This window comes from Vanessa atalanta, chromosome 5 (assembly GCF_905147765.1).
Source record: "Vanessa atalanta chromosome 5, ilVanAtal1.2, whole genome shotgun sequence".
Lineage (NCBI taxonomy): Eukaryota > Metazoa > Arthropoda > Insecta > Lepidoptera > Nymphalidae > Vanessa > Vanessa atalanta.
The window spans coordinates 2,247,205-2,267,075 of record NC_061875.1 but is presented as its reverse complement, the minus strand read 5'-3'; the positions used below and the strand labels follow the sequence as shown (position 1 = coordinate 2,267,075).

Here is a 19,871-nt window from a genome sequence, read left to right as displayed (position 1 = left end):
ATTTAAACAGACACAGGACCAATATTTTTCCTTGAGAACAATACTGACTCTAAATAATAAATACGTACACTGTACATTACTATACTTCCGGTATTTGAGAATGATAATTTCCTATTAAAAAAAATATAAATATTTTGAAAATGATATTTTATGAGTAGTACTTGAATATCATGGACTTAGTGTGTACCCCAAAACAAACTGTTGCTGAAACATGTTTATCGTTTTATTTTTATTATTAAGGTAAAATAACTCTTAACGTCATAATTTTAAGCTACAATTATGTTTCTACCTGCACGAAATTTGAGACCCCGACTTTTTGATTTACCTATTTTGTGTCGTATGACGATTTTTTCTTTCTTCAGTTTTAGTTTGTTAAAATCTTGTTACTAATTATTTATTATATATACGTATATAATTGCAATACTATTTTGCAATCACTGTCGTAATAATAATTACTCGTGTTACTGTAAGAGTTGAAAATATTTTTTAGAGAGCCAAAATGGCCTAGTGGTTAGAACGCGTGCATCTTAACCGGTTATTGTGGGTTCAAATCCGGGTAAGCTGTTAATGTTAATGTTGTATGTTGTTGAAAATATTTGCAAAGTTTAAGCACGCTAAGTGTTTTTGGTACATGCATTATCAGTAAGAGTGGAACTTCAGAACTTTAGGTAAAAATACTGGGTCTTATAATCTCCTTGTATGTACATTGTATATTTAAAGTTAGACCTTTTAAAGAGGAACAATTCAGTCACACATGATTATTGCGAGTCTGTATGTAACTGTATACGCAGCGCACGCAATCTCTCAAAATGAATAATTTTCACCCGTTTTTGCAACATTTTTCATTAATCCACTCCGCGCCTATTGGTGATAGTAAGCCGAATGCTTTCTTCGATAAATGGACGAGTAGTTCCTACGATTCACATGCGCGTGTTCAACCAACCGTACAAACGAACTCTTTCAAGCTTTCTAATATAAGTATATATTTTAGGGCAATTGACATTGGCCGCCATAACCTAGATTGGTTAGTAGGATATCATAGTCATTAACGTATTGACGTAAACCTTAAGTTATAATCATTGAATGGAATTAGTGCGTAGTTGCAAGTATACGTTGAAACAGCTTCTGTTTTATATGTATTTCCGCATTTCTACACATACCTATAATGACGTATGACATTGTCGGGAAATGTTCTATTTTCAAAGCCTTGAATACACACTTATTACATTTATACAATGAAATATTATATAACTTTCAATTGTCAATTAATTTTAATTAAAATTATATCCTTTCGAAATGAAATTAAAAAGAAAAAATAAAAGAATGAATGAATATTATGATATTTCGTGATATATAGATAGATTTCTTAACGTTTGAATATAGTAAACATACTCAGAATACCCAAGTATTATATATTATTTTTGACTGACCATCTTCAATTGGTTCTTACTTTTGAGATTATTTGGTAGGACTACAACAAACCTGCGTCAACCTGGTCTAGACAAAGTTGCATATCGAATAATGATACCTTTCTGTTTTTCCTGACGTTTTGACAAACGCGTCTTTTGGTGTGTTTTCTTTTCATCGTCTACTTTATATCTGGTATGGGAGGTAACAATTACAATATTTATTTATTCTTTATAGAACTCCTATTAATAAAACGGAACATGAAGAAATTTGAAGTCTATAAGTAACGTCATTATTTAAGATTTGAAGCGAACCACAATGTCAGTAATTTTCTTCAAGTATTGTCCTTGACTACTGCAGATGCACTAAGAATAAGTTTTTATATTTCCTTTTCCGAGAAAATTCAAAGAAAGCTTTGGCGTCGTCGTCGTTTTATTATGGCCTTGGACAAATTATTTTCCAAGAGTATATTAAATAAATAAAATATATTTTTTAAATGTAATTTCGACAGATGGCTTGATGGGACACCTGATGATAACCGCCACTGCCCATGGACATTGGTACTGTGAAAAATATTAATCAGTCCTCAAATCACCAGTGTGCCAACAATCTTGAGACTATGATGGTATGTCCATTATGCCTTTACCTACACTGGTTCATTCAACTTTCAAACCGGAACACAAACATATGTATAATCAGTATAGAAGTAAATTAAAAAAAAAAACGTTTAATTTGGTAGGGCTCTGCAAGCCCGTCTGGGTAGGTACCACCCACTCATCAGATATTCTACCGTCAAACAACAATACTCAGTATTGTTGCGTTTTGGTTTGATGGGTTAGTGACCCAGTGTAACTACAGGCACAAGAGACCCCAATATTGGTGGCGCATTGGCGATGTAAGGAATGGTTAATATTTCTTACAGCGCCATTATCTATAGGCAGTGGTGACCACATACCATCATGTGGTCCATGTGCTCGTCCACCAACCTATGCCAAAAAAAATAAGTATAAGCCAATTATCGGCTTGAAACTCAAACAATTTGCTTATAATTTCATTGTTACAGTATTCTCACAATTCGGATCAATACGATTGTATGACGTTCAAATTAAAACGATCGATTGTGATTGTAATTCCTCGTGCGTTGGAATAATATTGATTAATTTCCCATAATACGTTTTGTGACTAATACAGTCAGTATACGAATAAGCTTAAAAAAACTGTTGCATGTGGGATATGTTTTGAGCCAAGATTACTACCCAATTTGTCCCGAATATTGATCAATGAATTCGCGTCAGTCACGACGAAAAAGCGGGATGAACTGCATTGCTTCTATAAGAACTGGCCTCGCATGGCAGAAAAGTAAAAAGTTTTGAAAAAAGAGTAGTGAGAATTTTGTCCAACTATGGAACGCACCAGATTATGATATTTTATTTCTATTTAGACATCGGTATTGTTAGAAATATTAATATATTGCCTAACATCGTCAGGGCACCACTAACCTTGGGATCAAAAATATTTTGTCCCTTTTATTTGTACTTAGAACGCGTGCATCTTAACCGATGATTTCGGGTTCAAACCCAGGCAGGCACCACTGAAATTTCATGTGCTTAATTTGTGTTTATAATTCATCTCGTGCTCGCCGGTAAAGGAAAACATCGTGAGGAAACCTGCATGTGTCTAATTTCAACGAAATTCTGCCACATGTGTATTCCGCCAACCCGCATTGGAGCAGCGTGGTGGAATATGCTCCAAACCTTCTCCTCAAAGGAGAAGAGGCCTTTATCCCAGCAGTGGGACATTTACGGGCTGCTAATGTTTATTTGTACTTACACTGGCTTACTCAGTCTTCAGACCAGAACACAACTATACTAAGTAATTCTGTTTGTATCTACCACAACAGTAAAATATTATTGATTGTTTTTATCATTAGATAAAAAATACTTTTAGTTCACAATGATACGAAAGCCACATCATAAAATTAACTAGGATTAGAGTCGGGTTATCATTCTGTACGTATTGAAGTGTTCCGGTTTGAATAGTTTAAATACCGCTTTTACATGCAAGTGACTAAATCTTTAGGACAACTTAATCATAGGTAAAAAAAAAAACTTTGAGCTGAGCTCGTCTTAATAGACCCCCATTCAACATATCCTACCACCAAACAGCAATGCTTAGCATTGTTATGTTCCGGTTTGAAGGGTGAGTGAGGATAAAAGGACATAACATCTTAGTTCCCAACGTTGTTGCCGCAGGAATTTTTTTCTATAAAAAACATGATTAATTATAATCGATCAACACTGTATGATAAAATGGTCTTGACAAGTTAGCAATAAATAAAGCCATTCTATCACCAAACACCAATCATTAGTATTGTTGTGTTTTATTTTGAAGGGTGCTTGGGCAGGTGTTGAATGCCTCGTTGGTTTAGTGGCTAGACATAAGGTCGCACAAACACCAGGTCGCGCCAATTAAAAGTTTTGGGATGGTTTTTAGCGAAAAATTCTCGGTAACAGCCCGGAGGCTGGAAGTTGGAACTGTGTACACTCCCGTGCCTCGGAAAATACGTGAAGCCGTTGGTCCTGAGCCTAAACCATTTCTGGTCGTGTTGGATTTGGCATACCATTGGATTATGATAGTTAGGCAATAGATACCTGTGTTTGTGCTCACAATTATGCACTGTTGTTTGTCCTGCGTAGTTGGCTGGTCTGGCTGGTAGTGGCTGCCGGCCGGAATCGGTCAGAACGAAATCATCATCACAATAAATTTTTGCAGCTGTATTTTTATTTCACTCTATTTGTGATCAAAGAGGCATATGTTTCTATTCCATTATATACTAATTAAAAACAAAAATGACCATTAAGAAAAATCGAGGCATGCCAAAGATATCACGAAATCATTGCTTCGTTTTATTACGTCGTTAACTAAACTCCCGATGGTATCATTACGTCGATGGCAACCGTGGGATGGACGTGGATGGTGTCAGCCGACCTAATTAGCCTTTGACCCAATTACGTTTTTAAGAGGTCTATAGGAAATTTCAATCTATCAATTTAGCTGATCTTTGAGACGATAAATACGTTCATCATTTATTTCTGAGCCGAGATGCTTACTGGATCTGAAATGGTTAGATGTGAATCTTAACCGAAGAACGAGTATTCAAACCTGCCTGCATTATTATTTTCATATATTTTATGTAGTTAGACGGATTAGCTATTGGGAGAACCAATGGTACTTGGTCACCCATAGACATTGGCGCTGGCAGAAATATTAACCATTCCTTACACTGCTAATGCCCCACCAGACTTGAGAATTAAGATGTTATGTCCCTTGTGCCTGCAGTTACACTGGGTCACTGTCACTTCAAACTTGAACACAATAATACAAAGTTTTGCTGTTTGGTGGAAGATATCTCAGACGGGCTTGCGCAAAGCCCTACCGCGAAGAAACTGATGAGAATAATAAAAAATATATATTTATATATACATTTTATAGGTACATAAAAATTTATGAAGACTACTTTTTTTTTTTGAAAATGTCCTCATCACAAAGACAGCTAACAATATTGAATGTCAAAATTTATGAACCTGTCCTTGCTTTAGGGCAAAACATATATAGTTACTGAACGTGCAATGTTTAATATATTTCGTATATTTAATAGATTGTCGTATTTATAAGAAATGGTCGGTTGCTGGTTTGTAATAACGATATCGTATAGTTAAATATATTTATACAGTAAAATGTAATAAACAAGATTGAGGCTTGAGCCTTTTTTAGAAACCTCGACCGAATGAAAAAGTTGACCACTAAATTGATGGTCAGTCGTTCAAAGCAAAAAAGTTGACATTACGTTGAAGAATAGTAAATAATAATACTTAGTGTAAAAACAACATGCAATTTTCAGGCGATTATTTTGTTCAAATTGACGAGAATTAGTGTAATCGATATAAAAAAAATGAGATTGAGAATAGAAAAATCAGTCGAAATATGCAAATTCATATAATACTAGTTTACGACCGCGACTTTGTATGCGAGTTAGGGATCGAATGTTTTAGGTATATAAAATATGATCATGCCCTTCCTCAGGTTTCAAGCTAGCTTCATGCCAATTTATATCAAATTCGGTTTCGGTTCGGTCAGTAACCGTAACAAACAGACAGAGTTACTTTATTACATTTATAATATTAGTCGATATGCAAGTTGGTCCAATTTCAATCACTGGGCCAAATAACAATAATAATAGTTTATTTTAATATTTAATGTAAATTATTATATAAATAAACAAAACAAAAGAAAACGAGTTACAAAGTAGTCACTGAAATTAAAAGTTTGAAATGTCATGAACAATCATGAAAATGACGGTAATGATTATGACTATACAATGGCAGTGTATGACGGGTAAACGCAATATCAAGATTTTTTATCAACTAACTTAACTTTGGATTTTAAACTTTATTAAAAGCAAGTAAATATCACTTTCAAATTTGTAATTAATCAAGTTTAATTAAACCACGCTGTTATTTTATCTCCGTGGCTAATCGCGTCGATTGTACTAATGTCGACGAAATGCTGCGACAATGGTTGCATTTGATATAATGTTAGTACTTATAAAACACTAACTAGTTGTTGCGTTTAAGGAATTTGTAGTCAGATTTTAGGCAAACAAAACGTTTATACCAAATCTCATCAAAATCGGCTAAGTAGTTTGGTAGTGAAAGATCAACAGACAGACAGAGTTAATTTCGCATATATAATATTAGTTTAGAAAAAGATAGCACTCAGCAGTATAATGTAGTTTTCTAACAGTGAAAAAAAATTAGGATAATTATTTTCGAAGATAATCTCTTAAATAGAAACAAACAAATGTTACCTTTTCATAATATTAGCATATATCTGTTCCTAATTTTTATATATCTTAATTAGTAAAGAGAAAACTAATGATATTAAATAACGAAGAATATAACTTTGTAATTATATGCGTAACATTATAGTTATACACATATATTCAGAATTTAACAGATTTACTGTAACTAAATGGTTTTCTGTTATAAATCTTAACAGCTTCTATTTGTGTATACAAAAAAAAAAAACAAATTTGACCAGTTTATATTATTAGTATATCTATTAAATATAATCTATATTATAACCAGAAGTTGGTTGAAGTAGTATAGACGGTATGTGGACAAGTTTCTATTGGTTGAAAGAATTGTTGACATCGATCCGATAGTTTCAGAGCTTATCAAATCAAAGTATTCTTTATTCAAGTAGGCTTTTACAAGCACTTTTGAATCGTCATTTAACAAACTATATTAAGTGAAGCTACCAACGGTTCGAAATGCAGATTCTACCGAAAAGAACCGGCAAGAAACTTAGTAACCCTTTTTGAACATTTAAAAATACATAGTCATGTTAGTTAAATACTCATAAAAACATGTTTTGAATTTCTTTTAAATCATCGTGATACAGTGTTGAATTAAATATAAAGCTACCGCCGGTTCGGAAAGAAGATTCTAACGAGAAGTGACGTCAAGAAATTCAGTAGTTACTCTTTTTCACCATTCCAATAACAGAGTATGGCAATAAAGTTTATTTAAATTTATATATGGATATATCTATATGCGCCAAAAAGGATGTGTATAACTTTACTCAATCAATTACAAACCAAAATTTTACCTTTTAATAATCTTAATATAGATAGAATAGATAGATAGATTACTTATCACTGACAAACAGTCGTAAATACCTAATTTAACAGAGCACATTAAAATTTCGAAAGGATCCCAAAGTGGAAGCGAATTTCACAATAGCGTCTGCTATTTTACTTGGCTCGTTAAACATTATCAAGATGGCAGGAAACATTTAAGTGTAAAGATGTTAAGTATTTCAGAGATTCGTGCCTGTATAAAGTATGTCTTATATTAAAATCTTAACTCATATAGTATGTATAAATATAATTAATTTTTCTGACTAGTGGGACTTTGTGCAAGATTGATTTTGTACAGGATTGGTACTACCCACTCATTGGATATTCTACCGCCAAACAGCAATTCTTAGTGTTGTTTGTGTTCCAGTTTGAAAGTTGAGTGCACCACTGGTGCACTCTTATAACATCTTCCCAAGGATAGTGGCGCGTTAGCTTTGTAAGGTATTGTTAATATTTCTTACAGCACCTATGTCCTCGATTTAAAATTAAAATGAATTGAGGCGGCTTACGGAAAGTTCACGAATTACCCGATTATTGCGGGTTATTATATATACAATGGATCATTTTTAAACGTTTCATAACCTACAGTAAAATACATTTCGAGGATCGAAGACTCCTGTGTCCGTAGACCGTAATGATACAGAAGGAGATGGAGGAGCGGGAACGAGAAAATGCCGATTCTGCTCGACAGAAAAGACTCGAGGGGTCGTCTCGACCCTTCCACAGCCCCGACGCCCATGTACCTTTCTGAAAATTTATATTGCGTGAACAAAAACTATATACTGTGTACATTCGCATAAATATAGCCAAGTAGTAAATCTAAGTTGTTTCGTTAAATTGATATGAAACTATGTATATGTCGCAGCCTACTGGTTTAATTAGCCATCCAATTAAACGTTTAGCCACTTTACTAAACGGTGCTGTTCAAACAGGGGTCAATGGCATATTCCGTTCACTCATGTGTTGTCTTATGTTCTCATGTAAATAAAAATATTTATATGATGAATTCGCTGACATCATTCAGGCCGGTGGTCGAACAGCACCTTTTAATAAAGTGGCTTTGCGTTTAATTGAATGGCTAATTAAGCCAGTTGCCTGCGACACATACCTATAACATAATCAAAATGATAATAATACTGGTTTAAGATACAAACTAACGGATTTTTACCTTTTCCATCATTAGATTGACGACGTGGTATCAGTATTTGAATTTATTTCTTCAACTAATTACACATTAACACACATTAACACTTCATTGTAATTTAATTCGTGGAAAAATGTACGGAGTTTCTTGCCGGTTCTTAGCAGAATCTAATTTGCGCACCGCTAGTAGCTTATTTGATATAACCTTGTTAAATTACGATGCAAAAATGCTCGTTAAAGTATATTTTGCTTGGTACCAAGAAATTTTCATAATCAAACATCTTGCCTACATATGTTTTCTTTAAAACGGTTTCAATTTTGATATTTATACGCACTTAAATAATATTGACTCGGTGCTGTTGCCCCTTATTGACATTATAAGGGAAAAAAGCAGTTTGTGTATTCCTGACAAATGTATATACATTTCAAAAAAATTTGCTTCTCAAAGAAAAATGTTAATATATTGAAATACATTGGAAAATCTATCTTTACGTCGAACTGTTTTGTCAATTTTTATGGAGATTATTTAAAAGCGTTTCTAAGAGCCAACATACAAAAAATTTGATGTATAATTATGCGATCGATAACAGTTTTCTCCCTAACTCTAAAAATCGTGACGATTTTACAAACTTCTTGTTTTTAACTTATATCGTAAACGCCGTTTCCTTGTGATTAATTACACTGGCTCACCATTCAAACCACAATAAAATTAATCAACGAACTTCACATCGACACCAGTAATGAGCCCCAATGAAATGGAAATCATCCGGTTCAATATCCTTATATTACTTTAGAAATTTACTTTGGGACGCGGTTCTTTTACGCAGCTCAGGTACTACAGAAGAGCGATCTGGCCGAAATCATCACGTAAGGAAACGCGTTATAAATTCACCTTTTCTTCTCTTTCTGTTATAAACGATTTTAAATAAAATTATTTAAATTTATATTTTGTTATTGTTTTAATTTTATAGCGAAAACAACTTCGGATCAACCAGATGTCAAACGACACCTCTCATTTGACAGGCCTGCATAAAGTCCTACCGCTTAGTTAATCCAATTAAAGTAATTAATATAAGTATAATATTAAAAAATACACGATTAATAAGTCATAAAAACTTCCGCACTGATGCCAAATTAATTACATGTTAAACATGTGCGTGACATGTTTATTACAAGCGTCCGTACTTAATAGCCCAGTTCATCGTCTACCGGAGACCTTTGTCGACTATTAGGTTCTTATTTACATAATAGAGTGGATGAACATCCGTCTGTATGAGCCTATTATCTAAGTAATGGACGTTTAATATATATTATTCGTACAAATGGACGCTACGTCCGTGTTATTTTCTCAGATTTCAATCTAATGAAATGCAGTCGTTGCAATATTTCTAGGTTATTGTTGGGAATTATTAACAACGCTTAGTTTTTGTCAGTAATATTTTCAAGGGAGATAATTATCTTTAACAAAAAGTTATTCTCGCTTCGATGATCAATAAATGCAATGCATTATTTACATAAAGGAAATTAAATTTGTATTCACAACGTATGCAAAAAATATTCAGCTATGCTAACGATACCTGTAACAGTGCGACCACATCTACGTGAAAATGTCGAGACTGTTCCCAACTTTCTTCAATTTTCTTCCTTAAAGGCCGGCAATGCACCTGCAAGCCCCCCGGTGTTGCAGTTGTCTATGGGCGGTGGTAGTCACTTTCTATTAGGTGAGCCTCCTGCTCGTTTGCCACCTATAACAGAAAAAAAAAAATTTTCACGGGACACAGCTATATGTTCAGCATTATCGCAAAAATTAAAATAAGCAATTAAAGTTGATACTGTTATTATCTGGCGAGTTTGTAATCAATGTCAGTGGATAAGTGCCATAATAGATCACATCGCTAAACATCCGTATGCGAATGATTTATTCAGGAGATTAATGTTTGACCATATTATATTACAAAATCATACGTTAGGCGTTTCCATGAGTCGAACTCATGCGGAACAAAATAATCGCACCTCATATAAGCGAAGAAGAATTATGAAAAAATCATCTATTGAATGTCACGCGTTTTAAACAATGAGCTTTCAATGGCAGTTTCCTTTGGTAGCTCGTTTCGTGGAATGGACTGTAGTATCAATTTTCTGGGTTAGAAAAGCCGTCACTTATTACCGTTTCTTTGCTTATAATAGTGTTAATGTTATGTTTTTATATTACATTGTTCGATAGGGGAGAACATAATTGACGATATCTTTATGCAGAGCAATCAGCGACCATTCACAATGGGAACTAGTCAACTGCACTGCATTGAAGTGTACAAGTTTGTGCGCAAACATAGGTTCATTGTTTATTTCCTAACTCTAATTTTCCCACGGGACAATAAACCGATATCGGAGATATAAGGCGCAAGACCCGGCTTTACGTGAAATGAAATACGGCTTCATATCTCCGGGCTGCTAATAAGAATTTATTGACAGAAAAATCCAATAACCATTGTTGGCTCGACCTGCTATTTGAACCAAAGACGTCGGGACTGCAGCCGTATAGCCTTGGGTAGACCATCATAATAGCCATTTCAGCAATAAAACGTGTATTGATCCTTCGAAGGGAATTCCATAGAAACAATAAATTAATGAGCCGAGACGACTCGTTAGAACGCGTGTATTTTAACTGATGATTGCGGGTTCAAGCCCAGACAAGCACCACTGAATTTTCATGTGCTTGATTTTTGTTTGTAATTCATCCCGTGCTTGGTGAAAGAGAACATCGTGAGGAAATCTGCATGTGTATAATTTCAATATAATTCTGCCACATGGGCATCCAGTAGGGTGTAACTTAGTCAACCAACACACGCTGGAGCATTGTGGTGGAATAGGCTTCAAAACCTCCTCAAAAAGTGAGAAGAGGCCTCAGCCCAGTAGGAGGACATTTACAGGCTGTTACTATATACATACAGTCCAACATAATATATTCAAAGTGACAGTTTGAATACCCCTTGTTAGAATTAAACTAGAGTCCGCCACGTAGCACAGGTAAGATAAGATTACTGAAACATTTGAGACTGTAGGCGTTGATTGGAACGGCTATTGATATTCAGACACGTCTTGAATATACGTTGAAATACTATTAAGATGAGGTATAGAGTTCTAACTAAACTGATATAACAGCTAGGCCATTTTGTTCGGCGATTTTAATAAACAGTACCTTCTTCGTACGCGTAGAATATCGACTCAGTGTTATTGCCCCTTATTTACATTGACAGGACAAAAGTGTGTTTCTAATAAAAGTATATCTTTTAGAAAAAAAATTGCTTCTCAAAGACAAATGTTAATGTATCGCTATAAATTTTAAAATCTATCTTCATATCGAGCAGTTTTTAGATTTTTTATGGAGGTTATTTAAAAGCGCTCGTAAAGCGCTTTAATGCATTCTGCATATTAGATAGCTAATTATGGTACAGCGTTTAAATAAATGTTATGATAGCTTTTTTCATTAACTCTAAAATTCGAGGTGTGTTTATAAAATACTAGGTGCTCGTCCCGACTTTCGCTATATTACAGATTCTTACGTAACGAAAGCTCTCATTAATACTTTGCTCCTACTGATCTCAGTGGCATAACTGATATATACCAATATATATCAATTCCTCGAAAAATAGGAATATTTTTCAAATGTAGTAGTTCCTAAAATTACCGCGTTCAAACAAACAATCAAACTCGTCAGTTTATAATACCTATTAGTATAGAAATTGAAAGAAAAAGGGCTTATTTTCAAGGCCTTCCCTAACGTAAACAGAACATCAAGGTATCATCAAAATCGGACGAACGGCTTAAGAACGCATAGAGTACATGCATACAAACTTTCATTGTTATTTATATAAAGAATTATCTCTTATCTTCTTCTAGAAGAAGATAAGAGTAATACACTAGTCGTCACAATACAGCCTAATGTTGACGAGGTCCTCGTGAAAGGTTTCTGCTAAAGAATATAATCAGAACGTGTCAAGTACAACGGCGTAAAGTATGCGACACACTCTCACAGACCGATGAGGCTGCGAAGTCATCCGACGCGACCGAGAAAAGATCAAGCGTACTAACTAACGGCTTTATATGATTCCAAGTTATGATAGTGTAACATGAAACTTCACGTCGATCCAGGTCCAGGCTGTTCCTGAGAAAAACTCAATAACTTTTGCTGATTTTGATTCCAATTCTCATTATGTACGGTTACACAGTCCAGACACTAGACCAACTAGTTGTAGCTCGCGAATTCGTTTGCATTTTATGGATAAAAAATACCCTATTGCCTTTGGAGTTCAAGCTTCACACCAAATTTCACCAAATTCGACTCAGTGGTTTGGACGTTTTTGGACAGATAAAATTGATTTTACATTTATCATATTAAGTATAAATTATACAAAGCTGAATCGTTTGTTTGCGTTAGACACGCCGTTTATTTAAAAAGGTTACCATCAATGTTACGACCGACGGTGCTTGAGTAGTAACATTTAACCTAGGTAAGGCCATGCAAAGGCGGCTTTAATCTTTTCTAGCCTATATATGTTCCAAAAATATAACTTTAAAAAATATAGGATAGTGTAAAAATAGATAGTAAATGAATATTTCTTATAGTAAATAATGTGAAGGAAAAAGTAAAGAGTGCCCAAATAATATCTCTGTATTGTCATAACTGTAGATTTTTCTCTATTATTACGTGAGCAGAATAAATTCATTTTCGACAACTACTGGCGTTCTCCTTGAACCCCACAACATAGACATATAGGCCAGTGTTCATATTTCCGCTGCTGCACGTGCTGCGTATTTCATAGTACACATACGAATGTATATTTATATCTTTCCGCTGGTCGAAATAAACGAACAAAAATGTTGCCAGAAAAAATTGGTACATTTGCCATTTAAATAAATCAGGAGTGGAGTTGGATGGGATAAAATATTTGGATCTCATCAGAAGACTACGGGTTCAAATATGGATTTTGTAATTCATTTATTTATTTTAGGGTTCCGTACCCACTATGACTCCGCTGCCTGTCAGTTCGTCTGTCTCATGACCCGTGATAGTTAAACACTTGAAATTTTCATAGATGATGTATTTATGTTACCGCTATATAAACAAATACTAAAAAACAGAATAAAATAAATATTTAAGAGGGCTCCCGTATATCTTACATGTTTTTTGCCGTTTTTATCGATAATGGTACGGAACCTTTTGTACGCTAGTTCTACTTACACTTGGCCGTTTTTTTTTATAGTATTGGTCAGAAGAACGGACACATAAGCCACCTGACGGTAAGTGGGCACAATAAACATAGACAATAGGTTCTTTTAAGCAATAAGTTGTTTCATATGGTTATAATATTTTATTTCGGTTTCATTAAAAAATTGCAATTTATATTTATATGCAACTTACATTTTTAGATATACACAGATATATTTTTGGTCGGTTTATAAACGTTAATATCTCATTGATTACTAATGAATATAAATATAATTTTACTCGTACAAAGACTCTCAGGTAGTTGTTGATAAAATCGTAGGAATTACTATTCTTTGATTTTCATACACTTTATAATATATAAATTCAAACAGTATTTAAAACGGGATATTTACCATGTTTTTCGACGAGCTGCTGTGAGAGTCTCGTGAACAAGACATTCGTAGATAATGTCGAAATTTCGAGCTCCAACAAATAAAAATAAAAAACATGGTAAATATCCCGTTTTAAATACTGTTAGTAATAAAAATAACCATGTTAATTTAAAGTCTTATATAAATTCAATTGTACAAGTATATTGATTGTTCCTGAACTTGTATGATTATTAAGAATAATATACAATAGTAACACAAAAACAACTTGAATTCGCTTTCAATTAAAATGACACCAAAACCTCAAACAAAAAAATAATCTTTCAAATCGGTTCATAAACGATGGGGTACTAAAAAGAAACCGACTGAATCGATATTATAAGTATAAAGTTAATTTAACCCGAGTGAAACCACAAGGCATTACAAGCATAGTTTATAATATGTTGCCACATAAAAATTATGAGAGCGTAGCGTATAAGATAGCCATGAGAACGATTGTAATTAGTGTTAAAGTTTTTATCAATTGAATATATACTCTCTGCCATACTCTTATGGACTTCTATTGATAGATTATTATAATCGAGTTTCAAATCCGTTGCACAAAATTCACATTTTCTACGCTTTTTCCCGGTTCCGTTATTTCGTACACATTGTATTGTAAATTTCTACAACGTTTTTAATTTCAACACTCCCCTGAATAGGCTATTTGACAATGCGAAAAATAAAGTGTCAATTATGGTAATCAGTGAGTTTAAAAATGATTATTTATTAACGAAAGTTAAAAATAATAATGAATTTATTCAAAAATCTATAAATAAAAATGCGTTTTTTTAAACGTTTGTCATGTGATACAAAACGCTCCTGGTTGGTCTGATTTATGATGACGACACTTGCTTGTTAACCTCAAAAATTTCTTGTACCGAAGAAAAATACGTACTAATATTAAGATAAAAGCCGGAAGATGGACTCCACTGGCTTAGTACGACGTCGTCGATACGAATTTCAACTACAAGCACAAGGGATATAACATCTTAGTTCCCAAGATTGGTGGCGCATTGGCAATGTAGGGAATTGTTAATATTTCTTACAGTCCCCTTGTCTATGGACGGTGGTGACCACCTACCATTCGGTGGCTCATTTGCTCGTCCACCTATTAATATCATTGAAAAAATGTTCTTAATTAGCATCCACGTCAATTTCAATCGTTTTGTAACCATTTCTAGTCCATAAAAGACCCAAGTCTATGTATAACGTAACGTTATACATAACGTATGTCTATAACGTAACTTATTCCTTTTTTTAAATAATAAACATTTCAAAACAATACCTATAGTAGAAGATGAATAAATAATATGTAATTGATTAATTAAAGCCAGAAAGACGCGCTTGACTAAGGTAATAATCGCCATTCGCTAGCCCTTACTTGGGATCAACACAGCGTAAACTGCATGACAGATAACCTCTTTGGAAATGCTTTTGCTCACGTAATTTCCCGCCATAATATTCGAGGCAAAGAGCAACAATGCTCAATCAAAGGATGTGTTTAACTAAAACTCTATAGCTAGCCACTGTCACAGTCTGTTTGGAATGCTATATAGGATGGAATATTTCCTAATGGAAGTTCCAAATTAAAAGCACACTGACTATACCTCCATTTGGACGTATGCGCCGCTCTTCTTCCCGTACGTGACAAATAATACAATGGATTTTATATACAATGGATATCGTATGACCCAGCACATGTACCGCCTCAACGCCAGAGCATAAGCTGAGACAAAACTCATCAAAAATGGACGCGGCTTTGTCCATTCATTACAAATGGCGTGGCCCACGTTTTTGACATTGACAGTCGGCCACGAATCCACTTCGATTGTATCGATAGATTTCAATCCGTTTGGAATTCCAAGCTGGACGATATATGTTAGACGACCACCGTGGTCGGGTAGTGTGTAGACCGGTTTTGATGGGTACGCCACTCTGAGGTCCCGGGTTCGATTCGCGGCCGAGTCGATGTAGAAAAAGTTCATTAGTTTTCTATGTTGTCTTGGGTCTGGGTGTTTGTGGTACCGTCGTTACTTCTGATTTCCATAACACAAGTGCTTTAGCTACTTACATTGGGATCAGAGTAATGTATGTGATGTTGTCCAATATTTATTTATTTATTTTATTATGTTGTTCTTTATTTTATTTATTATGTAATAGGTATGGGCCAACTGATGTTAAGTGGTCACCACTAATGGTAATATTCATTCGTATTTGATTTTGTATTCGCTTTAGTTGCTTAACTTTAATTTTCGATGCACTCCATCTGCGTTTTCATAATCTTAGCTATTATGATCAGAATAACATTATTAATACTAATAAAAAATATATAATAACACGAATAACAATATTAAAGGTATATTTTATCGGGTCAAAAGTAATTGTTAGCAGACACTACTATCGAAACCTTCAAGAAATAATTAAGCACGCAGTCAATTTTAACAGTCTCAAGTGATTTTTGAGGGTCGCAATAGTTACTTTATTTCACTCTGAGTTCATTGTTACAAATAATGTTTTTTTTTCTTTATATTTATTATATCAAAACGTATATGCACTCCAAATTTAAAAATAGTCGAATATGAAAGCTTTGAATAAATGATTATATTAATTCTCTATTGACTATAAGCTTATCTTAAACTGCTTTTTGCTCGCGACTCTGTTCGGTTTTAATAATACTTATTTCGTCAATCCACGGCTCTTAATATATCTTCATGAAAGTAATCACGTCACATTTCTGCATGAAAGGACAAACCAACGAACACACTTTCACAATTATAATTAAAGGTTCGAAAGTGGAAGAGAAGATCTAAGATAGTTCAGCGAATGAACAGACGAAGATAGAAAAACTTTCACTGAACACATGCACAGCATTACACACCCACCAGCTGTAAATATCTATAGACTGTTAGAGCTGAAAATGCATCTATAAGTACTCGCACACTAGTAAAGTTGTTGTATTTGGCTAGTGTCGTAGCTGTCACGCACACCAAGATAATAATGGCTCGTTTGTTTTAGTTTTTTGTAGTGCGACACTCTCACTTGATACTTATAAATAATTTAGGAAATAAGAATAAATTATATAGTGGTTATTCTATATCAATAAAAGTAATATTTATTTATATTATCATATTATAAGCCAATCGATCTATTGGGGATAAAGCTTATACATAAAATATCGAAAGATGACTAAGTACATATGTATGTACTTATAAAAACTTTTTCTTTTTTGGTTGGTGGACTAGCAATAGGCCACCTGATGGTAAGTGGTCACCACACTCCATAGACATTAGTGGTGTAAGAAATTTTAACCATTCCTTACGCCGCCAATGCCACTAAACTTGAGAACTATGGTATAATGTCCCGTGTGTCTATAGTTACACTGGCTTACTCACCCTTCAAACCGGAATACATTGATACTAAATATTGCAGTTTGGCGGTAGAATATGAAAATGATGAGTGGTGATTAACTAATCTAACTTATAGCCTATATATTATAATCGAAGTAGGAAAAAAGATACACAAACCTTATTATATTTGCTATAAACTCAGCTGTATTGTGCACTGCTAGAGCTTGTGATTAACATATCTTTATTTACTTCACTAATTATATCCACTTTAATATTACTTCCATATAACAGTTTTGTCGATGTTTAAAACATTCTTTCGAAAATCCATAGTGAATATCATAGATTAAACAGGCTCTCGACCAATGATATCGCGTCATATTGCTGTCAAATGTTGTTTATTGTGGTATAGATGGACGGACTAGCACAAGACCCTACCTACTATCCCTTAGATAAAAAGCATACACGTACAATCAAACATAAGCCGAAATAGAATGAAGGTTATTTGTTAATAATTATATTTTTGTTTACAATGACCAGTATTATAACTAAGTCCATATTAAAATTTATATTGTTAAAATGGTAATGAATCAATTATGACTTCAAGGCATTTTTAATAATAGCCTATTTCTATATCATACATTATTAAGATTGCATTTATGTGCTTTTTCTTGAGCTTATTAACATTGACATTTTTAAATATTCATTGTGTTATTTATGTAACGTGGTAATTTCGCGGAACGTTCGCTATTACCTTCGAGAGCGACCCACCTTGATCAAACTTCGGGAGGCGTTGATGTTAAAAAGAAAATAGTCCACCAGGTGAAATAAATTTACTGCAACAATATACTTCTCCGTTATAATAAATTACATTACTCCTAAGGGATAGCTGAAAATGTCAACGTTAGCGAAAATTCGCTCCCTACGTACAACGTATACGATATACGGAATAAGTTAATTTTAATGTGATTTCTTGCAAGGCAACTGGGTCACGTGACCCTTTTAACGGGTCAGAGAAAATCTCACAAGATACGAAGCATTCTCTTTTCGAATGAAAATTCTTTTACAGACCGTACCTTAGTTGCATATCAAAACTCACTCATTACCTTTTTTTTGGCTTATATATTATTTTTAACTATTTATCCGTATCGGCTTCACACGACGGGAACAATAAGGGTCTATATACAATTTTTAGATTGAAGAACGATCATGAAAAGAATAATAAATGTTTGTTTTTTTCCAGCTACGAACATTAAAACTATTGGCTTTTCTCTACTATGATATGCAAATCTTATATCGCTTATATTATATCTTGAAATGCTCTGTTTATTGATAAAAACCGCATTAAAATCTTAAAAGATCTAAAGGTACAGACAGCGAGAAGCGACTTTATTTTATACTATGTAGATATTCGTCAAACGAACGAAATCACGCGAATGGGCTACAATACTGGTGAAGGTCATTGCCCTGTAATATATGAACGATCCCATCTTTATAAAAAACCCTTATGTAGAAAGCATTATTTTAACTTTAAATAAGGCTTTAAATACACTATAACAACTATCTTACCATACGAACATCTTATATAACACAAAGCTTTCAATTTCTGCGTCCTCAAAATTATTCTTATGATGTTTCAGAGAACGAATACAAGAACCCAGAAAACACAAGACATCATGGCGGTTTTGGGAGCAACGGAGATTGGTGGTCGCTCTGCTGGCTTTCTTCGGCTTCTTCAACGTATACGCCCTGAGAGTAAACTTATCCGTCGCCGTGGTCGCGATGACAGAACCCATGGAAGTCGCACTGGAAAATGGAACCGTTGTTTATGTACGTAAAGTTGATCCTTCCCGGCGATAGTGGGTGTTGCGATGGTCCAGGGTGCTAAAATTTCGGGAGTCGCCAATGTCTAATGTCTCCGACTCCCGGATATGTATATGCATACCCTCAATACTGTGACCTACGCATATAGTTAAATTAAAACCCAAAGTTAGGACATTGAACACTTAAGGTCGTAGAACTAATCTGTCTTCAGCGGTGGTGGGTTTCCGTCTCGGCGAATTATAGAAGTTAGAAAAGGCTGCGTGATCCCACATACTCATAACTTTTGCCACATTAGAAATTAAACAATAATGACACTTAATATAAATAATTAATAAAAATCTAAGATTCCAATATACAGGCTTAAAACCAAAAATTGACAGAGTAACTTAGCTTGCCATTACTAGCTACTAGGACTGCATGGCCGATTCACACGAGTCGATTTTATTTGATTATCTCGCTTATTTTAAATCGATTAGAATTTTTCAAACAAATTGAAGCAATAAAAGTTTATATAACTTTGCCATCTTAATAGAAATCGATTAAATATGTCTCTTATTTTTTGAATAAAGTTCAAACAAAAGAAAAAATATTGCGAACTCTTGTAGCAATGAGATAATTCGTTTATATTTTATTATGAACTTGTTAGGAACCTTTTAAAATGAATTTTCCCTTATCGAATTTCAATTTCGATGATCAATAACGATGGATGGATAAAAAGTAAAATAGTTTTCTATCATGCAAATAATCGACTAAATTATTATTATTTTATATTCGAAATTTTTTTGTCACTCATAATGGGTTTCCTACTTCGA

At 33.9% G+C, this 19,871-nt stretch overlaps 1 protein-coding gene across 2 annotated transcripts in view; it reads left to right on the top strand.

Moving 5' to 3' along the window:
* The window catches only part of LOC125064380 (vesicular glutamate transporter 1), a 47,210-nt gene that overhangs the window by 15,769 nt on the left and 11,570 nt on the right, over positions 1 to 19,871 (top strand). For both annotated transcript variants that reach the window (XM_047671369.1, XM_047671368.1), the window contains exon 2: positions 18,876 to 19,065. In XM_047671369.1, the coding sequence (XP_047527325.1) occupies positions 18,876 to 19,065 (190 nt within the window). The remainder of the gene's footprint in view (positions 1 to 18,875; positions 19,066 to 19,871) is intronic.